Here is a 24,079-nt window from a genome sequence, read left to right as displayed (position 1 = left end):
AGACTTGGGACCATCTTCTCAGCCCTGACATGCTTCCACTAACATCTCCAAAGAAAAAGCTCAGTGCCTTCTCTGCCATGGCAACAGAATGTTGCCTTTCCCAGTGCATCCTCCAGAAGAGAAATGCTGGAAAAAGGCAATCACTCTTCAAGTTAGGGAAAATTGGTTTGCCCAATCTTTTTTGCAGGACACTCACAAACCCTATCCATGGCTCCATGACTACATGGAGCAAAGTCCTCTCCTGCAGTGCACTTCCCACAGCCCACCCCATCCCTGCTGGTAAGCCCCAAGAGGATGGGGGCAGCCAGACTGCCCAGCAGAGCTGTCCCTGCCTCCTCCTCTCCAGCCATGCCCAGAGCTGCCCATGAACTCACCCAGGACAGTTCACCAGTGCACACTGCTTACCTGCCCAGGCTGCCATTCCTTTCACAAATAAGGCATCCACCAGCTCCTGGCTCCTAGGAAAAGGTGCTCACCTGGAGCAATGATGAAAGCAGCTGGCAGGGAGAAGCTCAGCTTCACTAGGAAAGAGAGAAGCTATTTCAATTATGGCAACATTAAATGGCACTGCACGGACAGGGGAAACTTGTGTCTGCATCCTTATTTAAGCCAGTGACAATTCACAGGCTTTCATGCAGGACAAACCAAAGGAGACTGGGTTTTCATCTCTGTGACAGTGACACCACATAGTGCTGCTAGGTGCCATTCCTATGACAGTTTTCTATACAGCTCTTCAAGAGCTCTCTCCTTATCATGTGCTGCAGAGTTTTGAAGGTTTCCAGAACTCTGTGCAAGAGTTCTCAGAGCAAGCACTGTGTGTATGACTGCCCAATTAGTGCTCCAAAAGAAAGTCTGCAACTTTGGATACCGCTGGTAAGGACAAAGATGTGGTGGGAAGAGAGGTGACATGAAAATCTCTACCCAGCAATTTGCTCTCTTTGACTGCAAGTGGAAAGAAGAGCCACTTAGCACAATGTCTTTGCTTCATATAGATAACATATTTATTGAAAAATCTGCTTCACCAACAACGGTGAAATCGTGACCAAAAATTACAAAATGTCATGGTAGTTGGCTTTATAAAAATAAACTGCAGGAGTATGCCTCACTGATTTATACTGGTCTCTCTCAGTCCCTTCCTCCTTTAATGGCATACATTATACTCTTCAGCATAGAACCATTCTAGAAAATTGCATTCCATCCAAAAAAATGCACTTGTTTTTCCTTAGCAGAGGTCCTTAAAGTGACTTTTCCCCCGCCCTCCCCAACAATAAATATAGAAAATAGCCTCTAAACAAATAAATTTTAGTTTGGTCAGCTTAAAAAAAAGGTCCATTTTCCCCCTCTTGGGATATGTAGTGACTAAGCAGCCATTTAAACAGTATTCAAGTCTTTGGTGGCTTCAGCTGCTTAAAGCTGCAGTTTTATGTACAGATGATCAGCTGAGGTTCTTTTTTTCTCTCCACAAACCAAAGACTATGAGATGATGTCAGGTGCACACTCGCTGCACCTCCACTGGATCCATCGGCCTGGAAAGCAAGCAGTCACAGGAGGTCATCTTTGGCAAGGCAGAGCTTTCACACAGAAGGTGTCTTTGGTGGATGAACCTGCTGCATCAGCTGCGGCCGTTTCACGCGCGGTTTCCGTCTCTTTGGCCTGCTCTTGGCTTTGTTGATCTGCACCACAAAGAACGCCAGGACCACCATGGCACCGAGAAAGGCAAAGACAGGAATGGTCTGTCCCACGTCCTGGTTGTACCGGCCTGGCATTATACCTGGAGAGGCAAAGAGGTTTGGAAGGCAGCAGTTACCACGTGAGCCACGATGGCTTTGTGGTGCTAATGCCATCTACCAAGAGGACCTGCCCCTAACTCTTGTTCAAAGCCCAGGCAGCCATTAATCAGATTACATTTCAGACAGGAAGATTAACAGCTGCAGACCGATTAGTGAAAATCAGATGGGATGCTAACCTTACAGGAAAGCACCAGCATTTCCACCTTGACCTATTCGGGCACATGAAAGCATTGCCCAGATTTCCTCTGTAACAACAGTCTTCTGTTTTGCATTAGAAGAGAGATGGAGACACTTGACCATAATCTTACTACTAAGTAATTGCTGTAATTCAAATCCTGATGGAACGAGGAAAGTGATTTCATGGTTGCTTGCTCCAGAGACTGTGCATACAGTGAGGATGAGCTAGAGAAACAAACCCTTCATTTCTACAGGTGTCTCTGGTCTAGCAGCTCAGACTGGGAAAAGAACACACGAGGCTTTCCAACTGCTTCCAGCTCAGCCTGCAATGCCAATCTTGTGAAGGAGAGCTGCCCACCTGAAAGCTGTTCTGAGTGCTAGACAGAATTTTTAGTGTAACTAAGGCACTAATCTGACAAAACTCTTCTGGACTCTGCTTTTGTGCACTCACAGAAGGAATTTTAATTAGCAGTGGGTATGTGGTCACAGTCCCAAGGACAGAGGCTGCTGCTGACCCATCAGACTGAACAGCATCCAAACAAACCTCAACTATCAAAATGCACCCACCAAGATCTTCCTCCCAGTATATCATGCACACTTTCTATTCAACAAACTATTCATATACAAAAAAAAAAATCTTCATCAGACAGCCTTTGATAATACAGCCATGTATTACATGCATGTTTTTCACAACTGAAAATAAAGAGTGGCCTCTCATATGGCTGCGCTGTGTTTTGGGTTTTTTCCAAAGCTTATGCAAAAAGGCCAAACCAAACCAGCAACTTTCAAACTTTTCAATATTTACCTCCAGGAATGTCCCATGCTCCACTTTCTCCGGGGGACAATGGTCTCACTTGGGGTCGGTTCTGTCGAAAACTGGGCAGTGCCACTTTATCAAGGTCAATTGACAGCAATTTTTGATGTTTCCAAAGGTTGCTAGAAGAAATTGAAAGACAGAGGTGTCTACCCACTTACTTCATTAATGCAAGGAATCTTGTAGGAACATACAAAGTGACACTACCTATATAACCTACATATAACTTACTAGCCTGGACCCATTCTTTAGGTTCTGCAGTTTCCAGGCCTCCAAATTTAAATTCAGACATCAAAGGGACACAACCTAGATTAGTAACTATTTACAAACAACTCCCTTGCACACAGACTTCCAAAAGTAACCACCAGCAGATCAACAAGGGCTATGTGCTGAGCACTTTCCTTCAAGGGACTGACAAATGGCACAAGAGAAGGCAGCACCAGGAGAGCTGCCCAAGAAGATGCTTCAGAAAACTCTTTCCAAGGCACACAATGATGATGGGTTTCATCAAGACTGTTCACTCAAAGTTGGAATTGCTCAATCACAACAGTGACTTGTGAAGTTATTTTTAAAATCCCTGAGTTTCATAGTGCAGCTATTAGGTGAGTCAGAGTTATTCACTGAAGAGGCATTAATCATTATTTCCTCTTTGCAATATGGTATTTTTCTAGGAAAAGACATTACAGCTGTCCCTTTCAAAAGCAGATAGAACAAATTATTTTTCAGCTGAACTCAAAATTGAGACTTCTTATACAAGAAAGACATATACTAACCTGGGGGCAGTTTCATTCAAAGGCTGTGGTTTGGCCCAGGACAGGTGAGGACAAGCAGGAAGGGACCGGGGTTTAGGGTCTCCCAAATGAGCCTCGAGCACCTTTGAGTATCGATGCAAATGGTTACCTGCAACTCACAGCAGAGACAGACTGGCTTACCCAAAGACAGGCAAGATAAAAGCTACCAGCACTGACCCTGGGCTAAACAGTGCTGCTGTAAACCAGGAGCTGTTTACAGTAATGAGGACTCACAGCTAAATATCAGAACTAACGTAAAACAGTAAGAGTCTGCATCTACCACAGCAGTTAATCTAAGTTTTTCTGGCAGCATGTGAGATAATACTGAACATTTTATAATGCTCTGTAGCTAGTAACTAGGATGCCACCCTACAGAACCAGGCATCTGAACATTCCTACTCTATGAAAAGAACGTTTTCTTCAGTCTAATCACAACAAAACCCTGCAATATGTGCTTTCTTCCAGCAAAACAGCACAACACTGCAGAGCTCACAGCAAACCCACCTTGCTGGCACGTGACTCAAGGGATCTGCCCCAGCCTTCCTGCCCTGTGAGTGCCCCAGCTTGTGCCACTGAGGCTCCCTCACCTTCCATGCGCTCGGGGAGCGAGGAGCCGGCTCCCGACGGCGGCCGCTGCCGCTGCTCCGAGTGGCTGAGGCTCGGCGGCGTCACCCCGTACGACGTGTACTGCAGCAGGGAGTCCAGCAGCCAGAAGCAATCTGTGGATTTCACAGCCCCAAAACAAGATATGCATGATGCCACATTTTAAATGGCTTATCTTTCTGCTAAGAAGGCCTTAATGACATTTAGAGTTACAATCTATTTTGCTGGGTCTTGCTTTTCTCCTGAAGTTCTAGGCTCACTTTCAGAAAGATGCAACTTTCAACTCACCCCACCTTCCCTACAACACACAAACACAACCTTAAACTGTTCCATCTTAAAATATTGTCCCTTGTGTACTAAACCAGGCTCTTTTGGGGAGCAAAACACAAGAAAATGTTTTGAATACAGGAATTCCAGGTTGCACAAGGCATCAATGTTTTGACAAAAATCATGAGGTTCTTCAGTGGAAGCAAAGAAAGCTCTGAGTTTCTGGTATAATTTTTAACAGGGAAATGGAGAACCAACTATTCTTTTGAAAGAACAAAATAAATACCTTGCAAAAAAAAAGTAAGAACAAGGCAGTCTTTACAGTGCAAGGATATGACTCATTTGCTTTCTCAAGCTTAAAAAAATAAACAAACAAACAAAGGAGAATCATTCTGGATACATCCCAGCTAAAGGTACAAGTATAACCTACAGCAGCTGAGGTACAGGCCAGGCTGGCAATCAACACCACAATACAAGTGATCATGGTTTATTTTGCACTTCAAAAGCTCATGATCCCTTGCTTTGATTCTCTCCTGAATTATTACTACCTTAATCCAGAGCTACCCCTAAGGAACAAGCACTCCAGCTAGTTCACATCACAGCTCTAAAGCAGGAGTAGGACAATGCCTTATCAGCTATTTCCACCACACAGCAAAGCATTTTTCTCAGAACTTCTGCCCCTAGGAACAGTTGGCTGGGAATGGGAGTTAATCTTCATAATCCCAGTGTCCCTTAAACCCTCACCTTTGATTTTTCAAAGAGGTCAAACAGATTTTAAGGATTTATATTCACAAATGTTAGGAATTTTCCTCAGTTAAAGCCACCAATGTCTCTGCAGGAGACACAGCTCATGGTTCACAATTTAAAAGCTAATTTTAAAGGATTTCTTTAGAGCATTCCACTCTTTCTTGCTTCAGATGTCACACTGAATTTAACAGTATGAGGGAGGTCACAGAGCATTATTTTCTATTACTTAATTTAAAGCTATGTATCTTCTCTATTGTTATGTGCTTTCAATAACCTGCAGCAAGCACTAAGGCACCAATGTGCAGGTGTTAGGGCAACTCAAAGGAAGCAACCCAAAGGCAGATAAGGAAAAATCACAGAACTCTTAAAAAACCCCAGAATGTATGGTAGAAAGAGAAATGAGCTACAAATGGAGAGCTCCCTTAGGCAGTAAGTTCCTTTAAACTTAAATAAATCAGCCAAGGGATGGATTGCACAATGTAGTATTTTAAAATGTCAGTGACAAAAGCTTAAAAAATTATAGATGTACTTTTCATCACAAAAGGAAGATTCAGTTCTGTTCAGTGGAAATGCAGAAAAAGACTTCACATATTGGATTATCTTCCTCCCCTCAAGCCATAGATCTTCCAGCTTGTGCTTTACACGTCATGAGAAACCTAAGCAACCTCTTAAAAATGTGCAAACTGCTAGAAAAAAGATTTTCTAAGAATCAGCCATAGTGTTAGGCAGAGAGCATGGCTCCTCTGGGAGCCACAGAAAACACACACACAACTCACACAACTGCTACCTAGAGCTGCAAACAACAAATGGAAGTTCCTACTTTCTGACATGTTTACACCAGCTGGTGTCAAAGTAGGATAACCTGAAAGTAGTAATGCACAACTGAAACACTCAGCATTACCATAAATCCTCACAGGAAACATTGCATAGGGAACAAGGCAGATTGAGGTGCAAACTCAAAAGATAAAATCCACTGTTCTATATAAACATGCTGAAGATGTAACTAGGGAAAAAGTGGAAGGATCTCCTAATGGCCTCTTCACAACTTCAGATTAAGAATGTGTAACTATTAGTGCCTTCTGCAAACAAAAACACCCCAAAAAATTTTTAAAAAACCACAAACCAACCCCCCCTTGCAAAACAGCCCACCCCAAAAATCAGCCCCCAAAGCTTATGGAACACGAATAAGTGTGTGTGGTAAACAACTCCATTCACCACAGGGCTACTTCATGTGGGGCACCCTTTTGCTCTCAATGCACCTCACTGCATTTCAGCAGAGCTCTGCAGAACTGAGATTAAACCCCTGTAGGGAATATTTAGAGTCCCTAGAAATCATCTGCTGCTGGTGGGGCAGTGGAAGGCGCAGAGGACAGCGGTGAGTGCAGGCAGCGCCCACCTTTCTGCCGGTGGCTGTCGTCCAGGCAGTTGGAGTCGCCGTACAGAACGATTCTGCCTCCGCCTTCCGAAGGAACTTGGTAAAGCCCCAAAATAGGGACGTTTTCAATTACAGCAGTCTCCTGCTTTAAAACTTCCAGACCTAAAGCAAAGCACAAATAAATTTCATAGCCTGCAGAGCGTCAGTATCAATCTACCCATGAAACAACACAGCCTACATTTCCAGCTGACAAACGCAACAATGCCTCACACCACGTCACACATTTTTGGAAGAAGTTTTAAAAACCACCATGATGTTATGATAAAAATTAATACTGCTCCAAGACCCTGATTGTAAAGTTTCCTACTGACAATAAATTTTTTTTCTTCTCCACCAAAGAAAGAAACAAACACCTCACAACCTGGATTATCTTCAACAACCTTGAATAAAAAATTCTAGCATCTTCAGCAAAATGTTTAAAATCAAAATGTTCTGCTCTTTATATTGTTTCTGTCCTTCTCCAGAATTCTACAGAAAGCTGGTTTTAGGTTAAAGGTTTCCTACCTTTCCTTCCTAAAATTATATCCATTAGAAAAAATAATGCCAAATTTCATATTTGTATTTGAAATTTATCCCCTTTACTTGAGACATTGTTTAGATAGCAGAAGCAAACCAGAGGGCTCTTCTGCCTCAGGAATTGCAATGAAAAGGATTCAACAGAAAAAGCAGGTCCAGCAGGCTACTTGTCAAATTGACACTCTGTCTTTCTCTCTCGCACATAAGGAAATATGTAAGTCATTGGCATACAGGGATATTGTCTTTCCTCCAAAAGGCTCACACAGATGAGCTCCACTGTTCCAGAGAATTTCTCCATGGGGTAATTACCTCTGCCAAGTCAAAAATACAATGAACTCACTGATCTTCTCTGGCAGTTGCTGACTTGTATCAGAAGCACTGCATGTTTCTGCTCTCACACTCAAACACTCTTCACCCATCTGCACAAACCTGACCTGCAACACCCTAAGAGCTCTGCTTACTGAGCCCTGAACAGCCCTTCCTAAAAGCTCATCAAACACAAGATTTATTTTTTAAACTGCCTGCTGCCATTACAGTTCTGAGTTACCCTCTCCCAAATGAAAAGACATTATGATAAAAGAAAATGGAAATGCACAGAGAACAGAGCACTCAAGTCTGAGACCACAGGCATCCTGTATGCATAAAATTTTCCCTTACACGAGTTTCACTGGTGACATTTTGTCTACTAAAATTCTCCTTATTTATATCCTTAGATCACCACAGCTACCACAACGCTCATGCTAAATATGGCAAGGGGATATATTTCAGTAGTATTTGAAACTTACCAGAAACGTCAACCAGCAACTCCTGAACAGCACTTCCTAAAAGCTCATCAAACACAAGATTTATTTTTTAAACTGCCTGCTGCCATTACAGTTCTGAGTTACCCTCTCCCAAATGAAAAGACATTATGATAAAAGAAAATGGAAATGCACAGAGAACAGAGCACTCAAGTCTGAGACCACAGGCATCCTGTATGCATAAAATTTTCCCTTACAAGAGTTTCACTGATGACATTTTGTCTACTAAAATTTTTCTTATTTATATCCTTAGATCACCACAACACTCATGCTAAATATGGCAAGGGGATATATTTCAGTATTATTTGAAACTTACCAGAAACATCAACAAGTAACAATTACAACACAACTCCTCCCCTTCCAGACACACATGCACGTGTGTGATCATGTTTCCATACAGCAATCACAACGCAGGGCTGCATCTAACACTTGGATATTGCATTATTTAATTATTTAATAATTAACAATTATTAAATAATGCAATATCCAAGTGTTGTATGCACATTGTCACACTACAGCTGCTTGTTAGGCATCAGCTACATGTTCTAGGCAAAATGAGAAAGTGCAAAAATACCTACCCTGTCAAGGTGGGTTTGCATTTATTGTTTTTAGACCTTTAGACTTTGCAACTTTGCTTGTGCAGTGACCCCAAATTCTACTCAAAATACGGAAAAAGGACCAGAATGTTCATACCTTGATCCTTGAAAGTCTGTGCAATGACGATGCCATCTTCTGGGAACTTTGCAATACTGCACCCTGACGCGTAATTCACTGGAAGACATCACCAAACTGCTGTCAGACCAAAATGACACTCCCTCCCTTCCCTACCCAACAACCCAGCAGAGAACATTCCCAGGAACACTGCACTGAATCTGCACATTTTGACCAATGTATTTGCAGAGAAAGCATTGCTAAGCACAGCTTTCAGAGGCTCACCTTTACACACTTTCCAAATATTTCAATGTAGGAGTTTTTTTTAAACTGAAAAGCTAAATCAAATACCATGAAAAAGTCTACAAAGGAAGAAATAATTTAAGAAATCATTTACGAGACTCTCTTCACTGAATCTGAGTGGTTCCCTTGACTCTTGCTCAACCTCAAACTTGCAGAAAACCATTTTCCAAACACCCCACTGTAGCCTGTGTAGGCAATGGACTCCAGTACTCACTTTCATGACTTGCCAAGGTAAAATCTCCTTCATACAGCCCATCACTAAAGGCCATATTCCAGACAGAAAGCAGATCATTGAGAGCTGGTATATTAGCACCTCCAGTATCAGGCATCCACCACTGCCTGTAAAAATTACAGTGTAACACTCTTTATTAGTATACAAAATATACTCCTAGAGTTTGGGTAACAGAAGGTCACATGTCCTCCTGCATCCAGACTTTTCCAAAGCCATTTAAACAATGAACTTCATCTTAAAGCCTTCATTAACTCCATGGATGTTAACTTCATTAACATCCGAGCAGCTGTCTTTGACAACACTGCTTTTGAGTTAAAGTTAAATAACACTGATGTAAAAGTTCTCAGTACATTTCAGCTGCATGAACAACTTCAATTTACTAGAAAGAAATTCAGTCATATGCTCTTTGTTTGGCTAAGCTGAGGTAAAAATAACAGCCATGTACCTTGCTTCTCATATTTATGAAGAAGCAAAATGTGACATTTTTTCTTTATATGCAATATAACATGCAGTAATTTCAGTAACAGGTATATGACCTGGTGATACTCTTGCAATGCACAATTACTTTCTATTCTGCTCCCCTAAAGTAAAACCATGTCCATTTTCATTTGTTGGTCTCGTCTCCAATTTCTTATTTCTCTTCATTGTAAATGTTTTTCTTGGCATTAAAAATAGAACACAGTGCCAAAGAGGCCTCCACAATCATGATAAAATGGGCAGCTATGCTCCTTAAGCTGTAGCCTAAGGTCAGTTCTGCTACTTAAGGTAGCACCTTCTTACAGGTAACATCTAAGTCCTGAAGTACAGGACTCATTTGGGATTTTTAGGGTAATATGTGCAATTCTATGGCATTTTATTTCCCAAAGCACTTGGAAATAAGTCAGTACCTTGTGTTTTCATCATAAAACTTGACTTTTCTCATCACAGATGTGTTGTACCAGTCACTAAAGACTATCAGTGAAAGTCCATTATCAACATCCCTCCTCAGCTTGGTGATCTCTTCAGGGAAATACTCTTCCTCACTGTCCACCATCAGCAAAGTCCCTGTGTGTAAAAGCAGAAACAGGAGTTCTCCAGGCTGGTCACTGTGATATTACCACTATTCACACAACCCACACAGAAGCCAAGACAAATGCACACTTTCATGTTATCTGGTCCATGTGCTCTGACAGCTCATCTAATGAAGTCATATTTAAGGATGATAAACATAAGACAAACATATCCCAAAATTAGTTTGGCAGCACATGAAATTTTTAGCGTGTTCCTTATGACTGCTGCTTGTGTGGTCTCAAGAACTGAATGCCCACATGTGTCAGGTGTGTGTTCTGCAGTTTTGTGTCACCCAAATGCTCCATAAACTGAGCCAAACTGTGGCACAGCTGGACAATGAGGGGATTCACCACTGATCCAAACTGGAGTGCTAATGCAGATGCAGCCTGGTCAGGAGGTTTTTCCACTGCTCCAGCTCTAACAGCACTCCCCTCACCACTGCAGCCTGGCAGCCAGGTAGGCAGCAATTAGTCTGAAACATTGTTTGATTCATCCTTTGAAAACTACAGCTGCATTCTGGTAGGCTTGACTAAAGTACCACTGCCACTTTCACACAACCCTCTGCCACTCTTGTTAAGAAGCAAGCACAACCTTCTCTGTACCACTGAAAAAAACACAACCTGAAAAATATACTTTTATTCTCTGAAAACATGGTTGTTTTCAGACTGCTTATAAATACCAGTCCTTTTGCTTCTTTACTTTCTGATCACCCAGAGAGGTGGTGAAATTTCCTTCCTCAAAGACAACACAGATCTTGACAGGATGATACCCTGAGCAATCTGATAAACCACCGTGAGCCCCATGTCTCACAGTTCCTTGCAACCAAGCCAATTCCACAAGTGGAGGCAGTCTGCATTTGGAAAGCCTTCTGATAAAGATCCTGTAGAAACGGGACAGAGTGCACCCTCTTTCATCAAGTGTGAAAACAATACAAGCTAGGGACAAGTGGCAGATGGACCACAGATCACTGAGTTTTATTCCCCTCACTTCTTCTTCAGGAAATTCTGAAAGCCCAACAAACTACAGTCACATGAGGTACAACACAATGGTGAATCAGAGGAGAGAGAAGTCCCCTAACGCTGCTCTCTATTAATTACAAAACTAGTGCTCTCAGAAGAAATGCTATTTTGCTACTTTTTAAGGGCTAACATTCATGTATCCATGTGTACATCCACTGAACCTAAAAGCAGTGGTGAGATATTCACTGAAGAATCAAGATAAACAAAAGGTTACTACTGGCAACAGTCCCAGAACTGGCACTCGGGAGAATGCACCCTCACCTCACAGTGCACTGAAACACAGCCCAGCCCAAAACAGAAGAGGGGTTTTTCAGCATGCCATGGTTAAACAAGGGGCATATGGAAGCAGAAAAGAGCACAGACAGCTTGCTCTGTCCCCTGCCTGGCCAAGCTATCCAATTTCCTTCCTGATGAACACAGAAACAAACCAGATACTGCTTTGCTATCACATATGGTTGGATGAACACTTTATCCACTCTTTTATCTAATCAAAGATCACTAAACATAAAAAAAGAACCAGGATGGACACCTTTGATTCTATTCTGTTAAACAGGTCATGCTTCATTTTGACTGTGCCAAAACCTTTTGGCAAATACAGTTCTGTCTTTGTGAGACTGAATACTGAGGAGCTTTTAACCCACTCAGAGGCTGGCTTTCCCTCTCTTTTTTCATGGTAAGTACAGAAAACTGCATTCATTCTACTAAACTCCCAAGCAAGCTTCCCCAGCAATACTCCACACAACTAAATATCAGCACATACATAATAAATACTCCCAATGCCAAAACATTTTTCTACTACCAAAATTTTCATTTGTACCCTCAACACATTTTTGGTCTTCCAACAAAAGGTCATTTCAGAAAAAGTTAACAGTATGGAGGACAAGGCATTTAACTCATGCTTACCATACTGACTTGCATCAAAACATGTAAATGGGGAACCAAGAACCTCAACAAAGTACCCCATGCTCCTGAGGTGCTGGTACATGTCCCTGAAGTTTGTATGGATATGGTCACCATTCCTTAGAAAAAGAAAAGTGTTGAAGACATTTAGATCTGGCATGTAGAAATCTGATTTCCACTTTTGATTTTCTGAAATCCTGTCCACCTGCCACCTCTGCATACTCCAAAAGCTTTCCAAAAGCTTATATCCTGGTCACTGACCCAGTTAATCCTCACTGAGGTACTGCTGCATGATTTTTCCTATGGATGCTTCCCTGCTCCCTCTATGAAAGATCAGCAAAGTCTTTGAAGACAGTCTCCCTTAAGAGACAAGGGGTCTCTTCTTGTCTTTTAAATTGTCAAGTTTGTTTGGTAAGTGAATGCTGAAGCAATTAATAAAGCGCTCCCTTTAACTTCCTGTGAGAAATTAGGTCAGAATACAAAAGCCAAACAAAAGTCTCAGTATCTTATATGAGCATTTTAAAAGCTTTTCATTTCACGTGAATAAAACCACAGAGCTCAAAAAACAATCCTGCACCAAAAGCATAGAGTCCAAATGCTTTACATGGACTTCTTACAAAAGATAATCCCATGCCCCTCTGAAAAAGGCCAGAACTACAGCATTCAGTAAAGTTATCCCATATCATTAACACACAATCAAGAAATACTGATTTAATAGAACCTGAGATAAATACCAATCTAATGGATCATTCTTCATCCTCAAATTATCCCTGGGGAAGTATCCTGGTGGATAACGGAGGTTGTGATATTGATCCCAGAGGACTCGTTTGCTACGAGGCGGAGTAGGAATAATCTTCACTTTTATTGGAAGCTTCACCGTTGAAGTCTGCTCTGCACCATTCTTAGACTGAAGGACAGAACAAACTGCAGTGAAATCCTTTCTCCCCACAGCAATCAGTTCACCATGGATTGTAAAAGACCAAAAAACTGGAGGGACCCAATCTACTTTTTGTCACCAAAGAGATTACTTTTGCCCTAAAATGCTGCAGTATTTTTTTCTGCACTCAACGGTTTATAATTATGCTCAGAATGTAAAATACTTAACATATGTTAAAACTGTGATGTGGTTTAATTGTTCAAAATCTTAGAAGTTTCTCAGGAACAATTAAGCATGGTTCAGGCAATCTTTTTCAAAATACATTACTTAAAATCCACAATAAACAAATGAAATTATGATGCTGGTCCCAAAGAGAGGTTTCCTGATTCTAAATTATATGCAATTTGCTCTCAGTTATAAAGAACATTATTTGTACTCTGTAATTTCCTGACCCAAATTTAACTTACCCTTCAAATGACAGGGCTAGAGCAAACTCTTAAAACCAAGGTATTTGTGTATCAGAAAACAGTTTAGATAACTCTTCACCCAGAAAATCCAAGATGCACAGAACTTACTTCATTTTCTGCAGGGGATGATACTGTGATCATAACATGACCCTGAGCAATGCCTTCCCAAGATGCTGCTTTCTTGGCTACAGAGATGGAAATTGCCAAGTATCCAGACCAAGGCCACAAGACAGGGGAATAGGAGAAAGCCACTTCGATGTTATCCCCATTTTGGGGGAGATAGGGCTGCCAGTCTGGCTGTGAAATGAAGAACACAGAACACTGGTAACACACTTTGCAATCATACTACTTTTTGCACACATAGCCCTTTTCCTCTGCATGAAGTAACAAATATTAGCTCTTCTGAAGATTACATCAAATTAAAAATACCCTCCAAGCCCCAAAGTTTGGTGTTGTGTCAGTGAATCACCCCAGTTGTGACAGTGTCAATGACCCAGACCAGAGGCAGGTCTGTGAGAAGCTGCCCTAGTGACCCTGCTTTAACATTCTGAGATCATGTGCAAACATTTATTGGTGAGAGCACAAGATTTCCCTTAGATAACAAGGCCAGCTAACAGTAGAACAGACACAGGCCAATTACATCAGCTGTGTGTATTACCATAAGATAATGACCTTTGACAAGAGCTTCAGTGCCCTGTAATGTAAGCTTGAATCTAAAACAAACCACTACAGTCACCCTAAAATGTTACAATTAGGCTCATTTACATTGGCTGGAGTTACAGGAGAGGTGTCTTTTTCAACTTGTATCAATTCTCAAATCTATTCTACATTTACACTTCATTAAAAGCCTCCCTAGCCAACCAACACGCTCAACATCCTGGGTGTGAAAGAACAGGTTTGGCAGCAGAGCCTGGTTAAACTGATACATTCAGGACACCCTGACCTATGAAAAGGCTTAATTTAGTGTCAGGATGCTTTACTGAGATCATTTAGGTTCCAAGATGAAAACAAAAAACAAAACAAGAAGGTCTGTCCAGAAGATTTTAAATGCTATTAAAGAATACAAAGACATCTCTAAGCACCTCTTAATTCAAACCGGTTTTGCAAAGATAAAATGTTACACACCCTGAAACCAATGCATTGCTTGAAAACTTACAGACAACTCAGGTTGACAAATCCTCCAATGTGGGTGCACCCTGTAATCAAACATTTTGCATCTCTTGCTCCCAGCAGTGAGGTTTGCTCCATGAAACTCATAGCTAAAGTAGTATTTTCTGGGAAGGTTTTAGCAACATTACCAGCCAGATTTTGGAACAATGTTAATACTTACCTTGTCTACAATTCTCCCAGTGACTCCCATGCCATTTAGGATAGTAACATTAACAATAGTTGGCATCCCTCCATAATATATGGGCTGAGAACAATAGGGCCACATGTAGGGACATTCAGTCAAGTCAATATAGCTTGGACTCAAACTACAGCAGGACAGAGGAGGGAAAATTTAAAGAGGAAAAAATTAACAATAAACAGAAGAACGTACCACTACACATAACCACAAAAGTTTCAGATAAACCGTGCCAGTCATAGTTTACCAAGCTCTCATTTCACTTCCCAAACATGCCCCAAAATCATCTTCCCTTCCTATTTTTTATTTTAAGTTTTGTGGAAAGATTTTCATACAAAAAAAGGAAACACCTTAGTTCAGGGAGAAGGTCCTTATTCTCAAAAGTTAAAATTTAAGTCCTTTTCCACTATTCATAACATCAAAGGCTACAAGAGAAAAGGATCATCCCCTCCACTGCTGCATGACTTTTCATCCATTCTCTGATCAAAATTCATACCTGAGATTATGCAACATCTGTGCAAATCCTCACTGTTGCACAAGCACAGATTGCTCAACCAAGCTGCACATGCACCACCTGCTCTCTTAAACAAAAGAGCAAATTCTATTGTACCACTGATTAATTAAGGATTAAAATTAACCTGGCCTGTGGTTTATAGCTGTTGAGGATCTGATAAGCTCTTAGAAGATCCAATTTGCCATGTCCTTGTTCAAACATGTTGACTCCAGGAAGTCTCCGTGCTGATGCAATCAGGGCCTGCTTCATACTTGCTGGATTCACCATTTCACGCTTCTGAACTGTGCTGAAACAGAAATAAATAGACCACAAAATCAGTTTGCTGTAACATTCTCTGTTCATATTTGTCTATAATTGCTTGATTTCTCATGATACTAATGTAGAAGAGGGACAAGTTTCTGATATATTTCTCTAACAATACATGAATTTTTCTCCTTACAATGTGCTCCAGGACCAGCAGTCATTACAATCAGGGCAGTATCTTTATATGCTAAATAAAATATTTGCCTTCCAAGGGGGTAAAACACCTCTGTTGTTCAAACAAAAATACACCATTTCTTGGAGGAAATATGATGACGACCTTGAATTTTTTGCATATTCTTCAAATAAAGGTTTGTCTCATCCATATGGAGTAGCTATGACAAACAAAAGGTATGGACTTGCAGTTCCCACTTTCAAATTCTTCAGTGTGCAACAGCTGACTTACCCAACAGGATAATGCCCAAAAAACCCTGCATCCTATAAAATTTACAAGTACATAAATAATTACCTACTAAAGGTGCCTACTTTGAGCAGCTACTCTTTTACAACAGTTGGCAGAAGGGAGCAATTCCAAATTATTAAAAAATGTGACAAAATTGTCTCATAGTACTGTTCTGCCTAATTATATTCCCAAAGACCTAACTATTATTCAAAACAGTTCTCAAGTTTTTTATTAAACATTGAGATAGCCAGATAAGGTAATGTCTCAAATAGTACTGTTCTGCCTAACTATATTCCCAAAGACCTAACTATTATTCAAAACAGTTCTCAAGTTTTTTCATGAAATATAGAGATAGCCAGCTAAGGTAACGTCTCATGCAGAACAACAGTGATTTTACTCTCCAAGTTTGTTTTCCTACACGTAAACACAGCTTAGTTTTATTTGATGGATTTCTTTATAGAGACTTTTATGACCCTACTGATTAGTATCGTTCTAGAGGTTCTTATACAAGACTTACCTCACTAAGAGCGTGACAGCACCTGCCACCACAGGAGATGCCACACTTGTCCCAGAGAGGGAGCGGCAGCCACCTTTCATACCAGACCCTCTCACTCCAGAGCCGTAAGTGACAATATCAGGCTTCACTCTGCCATAACCTCCAGGCAGCTCCTGTGAAAGAAAACAAAAGGATTATTGCCCTAATGTAAAATGAACACTGATGGCTTCATTTGGGCACTTAAATTAACTGCAGGTCACTCAGAAGTAAAATTAGCAACCAAATTATCTGAGGTTCAGCATAACAGAATAGCAACTAAGCCAAAGAAGGACTCAAGCTGTTTAGGACAAGTTCCCAACTTTTCAAGGTTAGGCTGATCAGCATTTCTGCTAAGCAGGAAACCACTGACCAAATGAGCACCACACTGATTACTGGTTACACAAACAGAAGAATGTGACAGTACCCTTGATCAAGATCACCGTGCAAGCTCATCTGACATCATGTGTGCAAAAGAACCCCTCAGCTCCACAGGCAAGTAAGTGCCATTTCACATGTAGCACCTGGAAATCCTAGGATTCTTCAACTGAAGGACAAGAGCAGGCCTTCATGTTTGCAGATTTAACCACACAGACAAGTCATCACCATCAATCAAAAGGAAGTGGATGTTTTTAAATTCATCAAAAATGTCAATAATAGTCAAGACTAATATGAGAAACCCTGAAAAGCTTCTTGCTTATAGACTTAGAATTTCTAACTATTCTGATCTCTGATGAAATCTTTTCTCCAACATAGGATTGCCCACTCAGAAAAGGTTGTCCTTCCAAGACCCTTATTTTGGCTGCAAATGTGAGCAGCCACCATGAAAATATCTTACCCAAGTGGTCATTCCCCTAGATGAAAAGCGAGCTATATTGTCTTCAAAGTCAATGCCACCTACTCCAATCACATCCATCTGGTCAGCAGGATTATTCAGAGTCCTAGAATAAGATATGAGACAGGAATATTAAAAAATTAAAACAATACCCAAAAAACCAAGATATAGTCATAAGTTTATGCTGGTAACAGAAGCGCTGCCATCAGATTTTTTGTTACATACTTCACAGGTAACAGCAACTTATCAGGCAGTTATTAACTCGGTAACTATCAAACTATGTACCTTGAAGACAAAACAAAACTTGTTCAGCAGGATTATTCAGAGTCCTAGAATAATATATGAGACATATATAATATGAGACAGGAATATTATAAAATTAAAACAACACCCAAAAAACCAAGACATAATCATAAGTTTATGCTGGTAACAGAAGTGCTGCCATCAGGTTTTTGTCACATACTTGTACTTCACAAGTGACAGCAACTTATCAGGCAGTTATAAACTCAGTAACTATCAAATCATGTAGCTTGAAGACAAAACAAAGCCTGGTTTTAGGCATTTATTTTAGAAATACACCACAAATTGTTCTGGGTTGATCCTTTCTATATTCCTTAAGTCCAAGATCAGCACCCAAAGCTGTCTGCTCACACTAAGAGAGAAATGTCAGCTGGAAGCACTGCCATTCTTCTGCTGACTTTCCACTGTTTCAAAGAAAAAGTCATTTAGTTAAGTACTTCACAAAATGCAAGTAATAAGGACAGGAAAAAGTTTAACTTGAGTCACTTTCTAAGATTAGAGAGAAAAAAAGGAGCGAAAACTTCTGACCAAGCACAAGTACTTCCAAACCCACAGCACACCACAGCCAGTTCCCTTTGAAGCAGTTGCTGACACTCACCCATATAAAGGGCCGTCGTTGCCAATAGCAGAGACCATGATGACATTGTTGGCAGTCAGCTCCCAAACCTACAAAAAACAATGTTTACAATAAGACTCTGACACCAAAAAAGAGACTTTTCCAACAGAAAACATAACCTCTTTCTGAGCCTTATAAGATATATCTCACTATATATCCAGTATTAAGCTCTGAACTTTCCTAAGATGATTTTAGCAATAACTCAGCCCTGACAGTAATATTGTTGACAGAATCTTCTTACACCAATGGAAAAACTCTGGTCTGTAACACAGCACTGCAGATGACAAAGTAAAAAACAATGTTTACAATAAGACTCTGACACCAAAAAAGAGACTTTTCCAACAGAAAACATAACCTCTTTCTGAGCCTTATAAGATACATCTCACTATATATCCAGTATTAAGCTCTGAACTTTCCTAAGATGATTTTAGCAATAACTCAGCCCTGACAGTAATCTTCTTACACCAAAGGAAAAACTCTGGTGTGTTACACAGCACTGGAGATGACAAAGCCAAGTAGTTATTCTGAATCCCCTCCAGCAGTGCTCTGGGGAGCACACTGAAGTCACTGTCAAATTAAATTTCAATGCAGGTTTCAATAAAAAAAAAAAAAAAACAAAAAAACCCCAAAAACAACAACAACAAAGAATAACTTATATGCTTCAAACCCCTTAACTGGCCTTTACAAAGAATTACTATGTCCTTTAGTTGAAAAGTGAATTAATTCTCTTAATGCTTTTGAAGGCCAGGCCAAACATTCAGGGAACTATGACATTAACAAAGACAAAAAACTAATTCCATCTTAACCTGAACCAAATCTCTTAGCACACAGCTGAATCAACTACCTGCACTTTTTACTTATTTGTTCTTAAATTCACTAAAATCATGTCGTACATATTTTTTACCATTAAATAATTTAACCATGCAGAGATTAAAAAAAACAACAACCAAGAATGGATTTTAGTTAAGTATCTCATATAAAAGGTCCTTTTAGTTGTCTGCTTGGGAGTAATTTTCAAGCATTCTGTTAAAGTTACTTTCCATAACTCCATGAACATCTGCGTTGTGCTTGGGGTTTTTTTTAACTCATTCCTTATACATATTCCTAAAAGCCTGTACACTGTACAAAATTTCTGTCACACAAATGAAACACAGAATCTGTCAACAGGACCAGACACAAACAAGTAGCTCTGCAAGTCCAGCATTTGTGTGAGAGATACAAACATTGTGCCCACTTCATTTCCTCATACTAACTTTGTCAACAAACGGATGATCCATGAAGTCTGGCCCACCAATACTTAGATTCAGTACATCTATCTTCTTTAAAATTGCATAATTAAAAGCATCCAGAAACCAAGATGTATATGAGACCTATGCATGAAAGAGGGGAAAAAGTTACCATTAGAAAAAGTCTGTGATTTCATGACAATGCAGACTTTAGACAGAGAGGAAAAACAACACCAAAATAAAGCACAAAACTGACAATGGTCTTAAATTTCTAGCATTCAGTACATTTAAGTGACTCCATTATACAGGTAAGACTTCCATATCCTGTTTCTGAAAAACACACCAGATATGGAAACTGAGAGAAATCTGTCAGTTCTATTTATAAATAGAAACCTGTATCCTTTCCACTTATCAATGTCTACATTTATGACTGCATGCAATACCCCCAAAGGAAAGGATTATTACAGCATTAACCTGGAAAGGCAGGAATTGAAACACATGTAAAATAGCTACCTGATTATTAGTGAACACTCTGAAAATGTGCAGTTCAGCATTTGGAGCAAATCCCTGGCATTCCCTCATGCTGGCTATCACACCTGCTACAAAAGTCCCATGGCCTAAACCTGTAAGCATGAGAAGGAAACAAAATAAGACATTAGAACACAAAGAATTCCATTGCCAAGAATTTTTACCACTGAACAACACCTATAGCAAAAATCACATACATTTAACAGACTTTACAACAAACCACAAGTGCTGGGTTCAGTCCTAGTCTTTTTGAACCATATTTTGCTACCAAGTTCAGTGAGGACAGAATTTGCAGCACACTGTAGCCAGACAACCAGCTGATGAAACTTGGGTGATTAATTGTCCAGTCCATCCACTCCTGATTGCTACCAATGAAATCATGACAAAAACCAGTATTTTGGAAAATGCAGCTCATTTCAAAGTCAATGTATTTTAATGCAGACTTCTTACATTTCTGTACTCCAAATCTGCCTGTCCAGCAACCCTCTGGGCACAGAACTTACAGAAAGAGCTATCCAAAGCAGGTGCTGCAATGTAAAGTAATTACTGTGTAAACAAAACTATGGAGGTGCACACAAGCCTGAGCAATACAAGCATCTACTTTGAACTCTAGGAAGATTCAATGGCCAACAGACTCACTGACCCAAACTGTATGAAGTTAATAATCTGTGAAAGCACACAGTCAGGGCAAGTCAGGGTCAACATACAAAAAAAAAGGAACACAGTGTAGAAAATAAAAGAGGTTCAGTTATACAGAATAGAAAATCTTTACAGGAAGGTGCCAAACTCTGATCAGTTTAGGACTACAAAGTAAGGAAGGAAAATGCTGTCCCTCTTCAGTATGGAAATATGTACCACTGTGAAACAGCAACATGAAAAGGAGTAAGAAAGAAAACACCTTTGTTGGGTTTACTCTAAATGCCATCTTCTCTAGCAACGTATTGACAGGTGCACAGTAACTTTTTGCCCTGACATTTTTCAACAGCTATGATGAAGTGTCACATACAACTCCAAGGACACTTATGCACCCCCCTTTTGGAACCTTAATAGTCCCTGCTAACTTTGGTATGAGTATAAAGTGCCTGGGACACTGCAAAATTAAGCATTAAATATCAAGATACACCATTTTAACAGATGTTAGCAGCACAGCAGCAAGCACAAAACACACCAGTGTCAGCACCAGCTGGAAAACTGCACAGTAACTCACCATCATCCAAGGTTCTCTCATTAGTCCAGTTTGTTCTCTCCTTTACATTTTTGAAATGTGGATGTTTCTCACTCAGACCAGTGTCAAACACTGCTACTCTCACACCAGCACCTATTAAAGAAAGCATTGCTTTTTCTGATGCAGCTCCATAGCAAATCTAGTCTATCAAGTTAAAAGAGAACTTTTGTTTAATGTAGTAAGCAATTTACAATTCAAGTCAGCCATAGGTAATACATAAACTCATATTCCAACTCAGAAATTCAAAGATCACAAACATGATGAACTTACCCCTAAGTAAAGTACACACATACAAACAAGCACTCCATAAATACACAATACATTCCAAACCAAATTATTTCTCAATCATTGCAACCTGGCAGCCAGTGAAAGGTTAACACACACGAGTCAATTAGCCTCTCCTTACACTTCACTTGTTTTTCCAAGAAGGTTATTGTTCTCAGGCAAGAAGCACAAGCATACCTGTGTAACCCATCTGCCAGAGGACATCTGCCTGCAAGGTCTGAGCAACCTGGCGAGGGATGGCTCTCAGCAAGCGCCGGCTCGAGTGGCGGCCTGTGGCGTGCCAGAAGCCAGAGCCCAAAGACAGACTTGCTCTTCTCAAGGGCCGAGATGACTGCCACTTCTGAGTCCACCTGGTTTCATTGCAGTGCAGCATTGGGTCAGCTGTGTAGAGTTAGGATGGAGAAAATTAAAAATGGCACGAGGAAAGCCGTAATAGAAGTGATTCTTATGCAAACTTAAGGCATCGTATTTGTTACAACAAGTGTTTTAGAATATTGAGAATCTAATTTCTCTAATCAACATCAGTAGAAGTTTATCTACTACGGATACAGAGGTCCCTGTTCTATGGTAAGTGACTGCTGCAAAAGAAATGTTTCTATGTTGCAGATGGAAATAAAGCATGCTTCAGCAAACGTATGACAAAATCCTTGCCATTTTATAACCAAAAGAACATATTTCTGTTAATTAAAGAAAAACTGCAAGGCACTTTACACATTACACACTTACATTTGTGTAATGCTAAGCTAATATTGTGAAATAAGGCTAAGAACACTTTCCCAAGGCCACGCAGGCACACAGAAAGTAACTTACACTCTGAATACTTGAGTGACCGAAAGACCTTTCTCTGAGGTGTCACACGCTTGATGTTCGGATGATCTTCCAGAGTGAGCACTCCATCCTTCTGCCTCTCGTTGATCTGAATAACTTCAAAATCGCTCGGGTAGTCACTGGCCGGGTTGTTGCGAGGTACAATCCTCCAGTTCTCAATGTCACCACTTTTTAATGCACTTGAAATAAATTTACTTCGAGCTTTAGCTGTGAAGTATCCATTGAAAGCCACAATATACTCTGGAACAAGAGCACAGCTTTATCAGAACTGGTGTTTAAGCAGCTTACACATGAATTCACATTGCAAAGTCTGAATTTTTCTTTACTTGGAACAAATAATCACAATTTGAGGCCCTTTTCTGCTGCTTTTACAAGCTTGCAATTTATTTCTGCACTATGTAAAGGGGTGGGAGTGTTGGAAACATAAGAAATAGGACAAAAGCCTTTGAAAGGAAGGTAGAATTGTAAATATTAGGGAAAAGCAAAATGACATGAGAGGAGCAGGGGTGAAGGAACAGATTTATTGTTACAAACTGATATGCCAATTCAGCGTGCTTCTTAACTGGTATGGTTTAAAGACTCTACATGGTACTGAGCTTTAGTGGAAATTACTGACACTAATTATGACAACCTCAGAAAACAAAGTCAGACTCAACAGCCCAGTCCCTGATCTGCACCAGTGACTGCCAGCAGGCTCAGCTCCAGCTCACACCACCACACTGACTGTGTTAAGGTTGTGGGCTCAGCTCCAGCTCACACCACCACACTGTAGCACAGGAATGTCACTTCTGTCACCCTCCTGCACATGCCCAGGCACAGCAGAGCTTCACTGCAGTCCTGCAGGTCCCTGAGGCAGCACAGGATGCAGGGACACTGTAGCACAGGAATGTCACTTCTGTCACCCTCCTGCACACGCCCAGGCACAGCAGAGCTTCACAGGATGCAGGTCAAGGTGTCCTACTGCTGTCCTCTGCCATCCCAGCTGCAGCATCTGCCTTCCACCCTCTCCCTTCACTCCTATCTGCCATCCTTCCATGCAAGTATCACTTCCAAACTTTTTCTTTAACAAATCCACAGAGACTTCTTGCTTTTCTCTCCCCTTCAAGGCCCATCTGTGTGGTTACATTTTATTAAAGAGCCTCAAGCATACTACTGGCCAGGTCAAAACAAACAGCTACTAAACACACCACTCTTGCCCACCCAAGCCTTCCCACTCCATTTTCACTTTTAAAACCCTCTGGGTTTCCCTCTCCCTTCTCTTTTTGGAACACTGTCTCCAGCTAAACAAACAACCTTTGAGAAAGTGTTCCTCTTTTGGAATATTGAGAATTTAACAGATGATGAGCTTCCACAGAAACCCTGAGTGTTACAATTGCACAAGCACCACAAATCAGTGCCATACACATGAACATGACATGGATTTTTTGTTTTACTGCTTAACTCTTTATTACCATGCTCCACGACTGTCGAAGTGAACTCCACTTTCAAAGTAAGACGAGAACATCCAGGACATATGTGAGCCTCGTGAGAGGAATTCCCTACTCTGGTACCAAAGTGTTTTTTGCCACAGAGTAAAATAACAAACAGAACAAGCCAGATGTTTGCAAACTTCATGGTCATAGAAGAAAATGGTTTCATTCCAAAAATTCCATATATTCAAATCACAATTTTCTTCTTTATAAACTAGTTCATTTCTGTTTCAG

At 40.6% G+C, this 24,079-nt stretch overlaps 1 protein-coding gene across 1 annotated transcript; it reads right to left on the bottom strand.

The window, feature by feature from the left end:
- Positions 1-978: 978 nt before the first annotated feature.
- On the bottom strand, positions 979-24,051 carry MBTPS1 (membrane bound transcription factor peptidase, site 1). The gene is made up of 22 exons (XM_039721146.1): positions 23,828-24,051; positions 22,359-22,616; positions 21,726-21,929; positions 21,246-21,356; positions 20,024-20,133; positions 19,538-19,654; positions 18,267-18,334; positions 17,372-17,474; positions 16,519-16,670; positions 15,423-15,584; positions 14,770-14,914; positions 13,548-13,736; positions 12,830-13,002; positions 12,099-12,214; positions 10,014-10,170; positions 9,109-9,233; positions 8,634-8,711; positions 6,586-6,726; positions 4,160-4,291; positions 3,555-3,681; positions 2,773-2,903; positions 979-1,771 (listed from the first exon to the last, which is right to left on the bottom strand). Exons 1-22 carry the CDS (start codon positions 24,012-24,014, stop codon positions 1,575-1,577), a joined length of 3,183 nt encoding a protein of 1,060 aa, XP_039577080.1. The 5' UTR covers positions 24,015-24,051; the 3' UTR covers positions 979-1,574.
- Between the last annotated feature and the right edge of the window lie 28 nt (positions 24,052-24,079).

The sequence above is a fragment of the Passer montanus genome, unplaced genomic scaffold, assembly GCF_014805655.1.
Source record: "Passer montanus isolate IOZ18808 unplaced genomic scaffold, ASM1480565v1 scaffold45, whole genome shotgun sequence".
Classification (NCBI taxonomy): Eukaryota; Metazoa; Chordata; class Aves; order Passeriformes; family Passeridae; genus Passer; species Passer montanus.
The sequence above is the reverse complement of the archived record's forward strand: the minus strand, read 5'-3'. Positions and strand labels throughout refer to the sequence as shown.

Bases quoted from the DNA above. Each gene is read 5' to 3' on its own strand.
- MBTPS1 (XM_039721146.1), bottom strand. From the start codon at position 24,014: ATGAAACCATTTTCTTCTATGACCATGAAGTTTGCAAACATCTGGCTT. The intron at 21,930-22,358 runs GTAAGTTACTTT...AACTCTACACAG, and splicing joins GTCACTCAAGTATTCAGAGT to CTGACCCAATGCTGCACTGC. The intron at 14,915-15,422 runs GTTAATTTTAAT...GTCCTGCTGTAG, and splicing joins AGCTATAAACCACAGGCCAG to TTTGAGTCCAAGCTATATTG.